A 6,507-nucleotide genomic window follows, 5' to 3' on the forward strand; every position below is an offset into this window, starting at 1 on the left:
GAGCATTGTGTCCATTAAATGTGGGCTTTTTCTAATTCAGTTTGATTTGGTATTATTTGGATTGCTGCATCAGCAGAGAGGCTTATGGGGTGCAGAAACTTTTCATCTATGATTTGATTTCTATTGTGTCTATGATTTGGCAACACATTTGCTTAACATTAAAAATTCCTTTTCCAGTCATTTTTAGTAAAGTTGCTATGAAAATCATCTTGTAGCTAGAATATGGCATATATCTAGCATCCCAGCACTTAAGAAATGAAGGCAGGAGGATCAGGAACTCAAGGTTATTTTCAGTGACATAGAGAATTTAAGGCTAGTCTGGGCTACAAGAAAGCCTGACTCACTACTCCCCCAAAAATGAACTATTTTGTGGAAGTTTTGAAAATAAACTCCTAGGTGGCTTAAGTTTGATCTGAATTATGTTTATTCACTGAAATGAATAAGAAACCATATTCAGAGAAATGGTTTCTCTGCAATCTATATAAGATGTATTCATGAAAATCCCAGTAAAAATTTACCTATATCACACCGTGTAGTTTTCTATTGATTTTATTGTAAGATTAAACCTAAAGATCTCTAGACAGTACTCTACCACTGAACTATATTTCCAGGCTTTTTGTTTGGGTTCATGGGTTTTATGATATAGTGCAGAAGGCATGGTGGAATCCTCCCCTGGCTGGAACAGCAAGGACATGAGACTGCTTCGTATATCTGAGTGGATCAGGACACAGTGAAAAGAGCATGCTGGCATTCAGCTGGGTTTTTTCTTTTTCTTTTTTCTTGTGTTTGGCAAATCAGTCCATGGGATGATACCACTCACAATCAGGTAGTCCTTTCCAGAAACCCTCTCAGACAAATACAAAGGTGTGCCTCTTTGGTGATTCTAAGTGTAGTTAAACTGATAGTGAAGATTAATTAACCGACAGTGTCCCAATCAGAATTTCAAATGGGATTTATAGATGCTCGATTATGATTTCACTGAAGGGTGTGGTGCATGTTTGTGTGTGTGTGTTCGTGTGTTAATGTTTACTGGTACCTTGGGCTTCTCTACATTTCCAGCCAGTTCTGCAATTAGATTGGCTGAGGGCCTGGTTCTGATCATGGAATAGCTGAGTGAAGCCATGGGACTCACGTCCCTGTGATAGCTTAGGTCGTGTTTGCTACTGTAGCACAATATGGCCTCCCTGGCTGACACAGACAGATTGCCTGAATTGAGCTACGCCTTACTACATATCTACTGCTAACACAAAGTATTATGGACTAGATAATTTAAAAAGAAAGGAATTTTATTTGGCTCATTATCTCAGAGCCACTAAATTCAAGAATGTGGCCCTGGCATCTGCTGTGCTGTGCTGTATTATGGTAAAAGGTGGAAAGGTGAGAGCAAGCTAGCAAGAGAGGGTGGAGGAGAGCCAAAGGTACTATTGTAACAAACATCTGTTGTGATAATTAACTCACTCCTGTGTTAATTGTGATGGCTACACCTTCATGATCAATCACTTCTGGTTAAGCCCCATGGCCTAACCGTGTCACCCTAGGGATCAAGCCTATCACTGAACAAGAAGCTCATCTGTTGCAGCTAGGCTGGCTGGTTAGTGAGTTCCTGGGATCTGCCCATCTCTGCCATCTAATGATGAGGTTACAGGCACATGGAACCATGTTCAGCTTTTAGGTGTATGTTAGGGGTTCTAATGCATGGCTTCATGCTTGCACATCACGCACTTTTACTGACTGACCTATCTATCTACTTTCTGCATTGCTTTGGGCAACTATCAGTTTAGCACTGAAATCAGTCAGAAAACCCAGATTCATGTCATCACTCATCTGACTTCTGATTTTCCATATGGAACCAACAGTATTTCCAAACTTGTTTTTTAACTTCTAAACCTGGTCTGACAGCCTCAATCTACTGATTTAATGAAGTTAGGCAAGAATCCAAATGAAAGGAACAACCAGAAAAGCCACAATGATAAATGTAAGCAATTAGCATGTCGTTAACATCAACCTAACCTGTCTGTGGGATTTTTTTTTAACCTTTTATTCTGCAATCAATATAAATGTGCAGGAAATGGCTATTAAAAAGTACATTGCTGTTATTCAATTTATCCCTATGAAGATTGCATAACTACAGCTCGATATCAAAACCAGGAGATCAACATGGGCACAATTCATAGTGGCTACTTAGATTTCCCACATATTACATGCACTTGTGTGTTTGCGAATATGTGCATGTAACTATGTGAGGTTTTATCTAACGCTAGATTTGTGGACCAGCCATGACACTCAGTGTCACAGTCAGTTGACTCCCTGTCGCCCGCAAGATGTCAGCTATCACAACACTACATCTGCCTGCATGCCACCATGCTCCCCATCATGATGATAATGGACTCAACCTCTAAAACTGTAAGCTGCCACCCCAATTAAATGTTTTCTTTATAAAAGTTGCTGTGGTCATGGTGTCTCTTCATAGCAATAAAAACCCTAACTAAAACAGAGGGTTAGTTCATGATCATTATGGTGGGAAGCTGAGGTGGGATGTCCTTCTGTATACTATGAATATATGTTCTCATTGGTAATTAAAAGCTGCTTTGACCTATGGCAAGACAGAATATAGCTAGGCAGGTAGGCAGGAAATCCAAACAGATATACAGGAGGAGTGTGGGACTGAGAGAAATTTGAGCCAGCCACCCACGAAGAGAGATGCCAGCAGCAGCCTAAGGAGAAAGATGGAAGAACAGAGGTAATGCCACAGCCACATAGTGATACCCAGATAGTAGAAATGGGTTTATTTATAAGAGAGAGCTAGCCATTAATAAGCCTAAGCCATAGGCCAAGCAATTATATTTAATATTAGTCTCTTCGTGATTATTTCATAAGCAGCTGTGGGGACCAATGGGCAGGAAAGAAACCTTCCAGTGGGACCAGGCGAGACAGAAAAAAATTCAGCTACAGGAAGCAGGAAGTATTGTGCTGGAGCAGTAGCCGAGAGCTTTAGAATGTGATCCAGAGGCAGAAAGAGACATTGGGCCTGGTTTTGGCTTGTGAAACTTCAAAGCCAGTGACACACCTTCTCCAACAAGCCCACACCTCCTAATCCTTCTCAAACAATTCCACTAACGTGGGATCAAGCTTTCAAACAGATGAGTCTGTGGAGGACATTCCAGCTCAAAGCACCACATATATACACACACATTGCTAAGTACAACCCCTTGAGTCTGTAAAATGTTACTGAACACACACACACACACACACAAACACACACACACGTGTGTGTGTGTGTGTGTGTTTGTGTGTGTGTGTGTGTATGTTTTGGGGTGACCATTTGGCACTGGACAGCCACTTGGTGTGCACTTCCCTGGGTAAAACTACCTCTCCCACTCTGTGCTTTCTTCATTTGCCTATAGTTCTTTACTTAGGGTTGAAGTATTATGGGCTTTTCTCTGTCCAGTTTAGCATGTAAGTTGGTATCAACCTTGTTCAGCTCAGATGTTGGTGAGATTTTATGGATGTACCTTCTAATATTACTAAGAGACATAATCTCACAATGAATTCCTTGGTCTTCTGGCTCTTACAATCTTTCTGCCCCTTCTTCCACAATGTTCCATGAGCCTTAGGTGCAGGAGTGTATTGTAGCTGTATTACTGGGACTGGGATCCACAACTCTGCACTTTGATTGGTTGTGCTTTTCTGAACTAGTCTCCAGCTAGTGCAAAGAGTAGTTTCCCTGATGGCGAGTGAAAACTACACTTACCTGTGGGTGTTTAAGGACAAAGGTTTATAGATTGCTGTTAGGGTTTATGCTGGTTTAGTAAGTTAGTAGTTGTAGATTCTCCTCCAACATCCATGACTTCACTTGCACTGAGCAGTTGGCTAGATTTCAGTACTAGGCATGGTATCCTTCTTGTCGAGTGGGTCTTAAGTACAATTATAGAGTTGTTGGTTACTACCAAGGTATGTGTATCATTACTTCACCTATAGGGTTATTGTGATATGCTAGTTATTGATATGGTTCATAGGTGGCATAGCTGGGTAGGACTGTTGTTGGTTCCCTCCTTTGGTACCATGAAAAGTAGTCCTTAGGGAGGGGGCATTCAGATCACTTCCAGCTCAGGAGTCTCTGGTCCCTGTTTCTGAATTGCATGGTGTCTTCAGAAATAGGGCCTTACCTTCCTCCACTGGGGGGTAGTGGCAACCAAGGGCAACAACAATAAGCTGTGTGTTTTGGGAGTCTCTTAGACATTTCTGGCCAACAACTTAAAAGAGGACTTCTTATGTCTAATATTGGGGTTTTTGTTAGATGGTCTTTGGCTGTTGGAGGGAGTACCATCATCCCAGATAAGACAATTTTATTATAACTATATATGCAGATATACACTGAATTCTCTGCATTATAGGTTTTGGTGAGATTTTTGTTTGCTTTTGTAAATAGTTAATAGTCTGATTCCTTGTGGCTTTTCAGGCATTCTTTTTTGTCTACTAATTTTTTTTTGTTTTGAGACTACACTTTAATCTTCACTCTAATAAAAAGAATAAATCTGTAATAAGTTCCAAAGACTTGGGAATACTGAGACATACTGATATTGGCAATTACATATTTTAGAATATTAGTTATATAAAACTCCATAAGCCATATTTATTTCAGCACCTAATTATTTGTCATTGATGGTGGCATCTGATATTAGCACACATTTAAAATTGTGATTTTTGTCTATTAATATTGTATAGCTGTGTTTTTTCATTTTAGCCATTCTGCTAGGTATATAGTATTTTTTTTTGTCCCACTGTGGTTTTAATTTGCTGTTGTCTGTAGTTGATGCTGGTGGAAGTCTTTCTATGTATTATTTATCTGTCATCTTCAGTTGCTATTTGACTTCATGACTTATCTCTATATTCTAGTTAGATGATGACCAGCTAGTCAAATAAACCCTTGTGCTTAGTTGACAATGATGATGATGATGATGATGATAGGAGTGGCAGAAATTTATACCTCTCACCTGCATCAGAAAAGTAAAATTATTTCTACAGAAAAAGGCTCACAATACATTTATTTTTCTTTTCTTTTCATCTTTCTTCTGTTTGTGCTAACTAGTTAAAATAACATCAGGGGAAAGATCTAGAGAATTAAGTGCAGAGCTTGACACATAATGATCAGGATATAAACCATGACTGACAGACAGCTACTGAGTTTTCCAGTGCTACCTCACGTATTTGGACAGGTTTTCTGTGGCCTGGTTTTGTACCATTTATTCCTGAGCTCTGTCAATTATTTCTTCAACATTGACACATGCCCATTCCTCTCCATACGGGTAACCCTTAAGAGATACCTCTATAAATAGTTAAGAGGATTTGCAGTCTTACACTGTACATTATGCAGAGAAACATCCAACACTGAATAGGAGAACTATCACTCTAGAAAGTAAAATGGCCAAATGGCAGAAACTCACACTTCAGGAAATTCACTTTAGGAATTTAAAAAACAGCAACTCTTAGTTCTTTAGCATTCAGATCCCTATAGAAATTTATCATTATTCTGTAGCAATGTTTTTAGAAAGAAACCTATATTTTTCTTTCACAATTATCTGGCATATTGTATTTACGTCAGAGAAAAATATGCAAGAGCTAATAGCAATAGCTTTACAAGCTAAATATAGGCTTTCTGCTTTTAAACACTATTTCCTAAAAGCAAACCAACAGCCAAAGCTGCAGCTATGTGTCTCAGTGGTTGAGCCCCTGCTTGGCATGCCCGAGGCCATGGCTTCAGTCTCAAGCATAAACACACAAAACCATTAAACAGAACAAACTTAACGAAAAAGCAAGGGCGAAGGAAAGCTGTTTGGGATGGAGAAAACTGGACACCAGATGATTTTCAAGTTTTAGGTTTCCTGTAGATTGTTTCAAAAATAGTCTTGATAAATCTTCACTAATCTACTGTGAAGAACGATACTGAAACTGGCTGCTGGTTTTATATTCTTTATGGATTAACCTTTTCCCTGCCAACATTGGTGGGGATTGTGAAGGTCATCTTACCTTGACACCAGTCCCAGCCTGAGAGTCCCCTTTATTTTCTGTGACTTGATGAATACTGAGATTATAATCTTCCTCTGCTCTGAACAGAGGCAGCAACTGTGCCCATGTAGCCTGCCTGGGAAGATGCTCCTGGAGGTACTCTTGGTTTTCTTGGGAAAGGCTGGGCATATTTTCCCAGTAAATGCTGCATGTGGATCTTGTCATCTGGTTTTACCAACACTAGTGGATCCCCTCTGTTCTTCTGTTTGCTAATGCTGGGCCATGTCTGAATATGCTGGGTTGCTTCCTGCAGAGTTACACTAAGCAAAGCAAAAGGCTGATCCGTCCTGTGGATCAGTAGTGGCTTATCCACTTATCTTAGCTTTTTATTCCAGGTAGAACTGCTCACCGGGTGCATATGTCACTACTGCCCTCTATAGGTGAGTAAGTAAGTTTTCTTTATAAGCCACTGGGCTGAACAAAAGGCAAGGGAATGTGTTG

At 39.9% G+C, this 6,507-nt stretch overlaps 1 protein-coding gene across 3 annotated transcripts in view; it reads right to left on the bottom strand.

Moving 5' to 3' along the window:
* Nucleotides 1–6,195, bottom strand: part of Rgs20 (regulator of G protein signaling 20) — a 109,780-nt gene extending 103,585 nt beyond the window's left edge. For 2 of the 3 annotated variants that reach the window (XM_035439021.1, XM_035439020.1), the window contains exon 1: nucleotides 6,028–6,195. In XM_035439021.1, coding sequence (XP_035294912.1) covers nucleotides 6,028–6,195 — 168 coding nt within the window. The remainder of the gene's footprint in view (nucleotides 1–6,027) is intronic. The other variant, XM_035439019.1, reaches the window with a different exon arrangement.
* Between the last annotated feature and the right edge of the window lie 312 nt (nucleotides 6,196–6,507).

This window comes from Cricetulus griseus, chromosome 2 (assembly GCF_003668045.3).
Source record: "Cricetulus griseus strain 17A/GY chromosome 2, alternate assembly CriGri-PICRH-1.0, whole genome shotgun sequence".
In the NCBI taxonomy this organism is placed as follows: domain Eukaryota; kingdom Metazoa; phylum Chordata; class Mammalia; order Rodentia; family Cricetidae; genus Cricetulus; species Cricetulus griseus.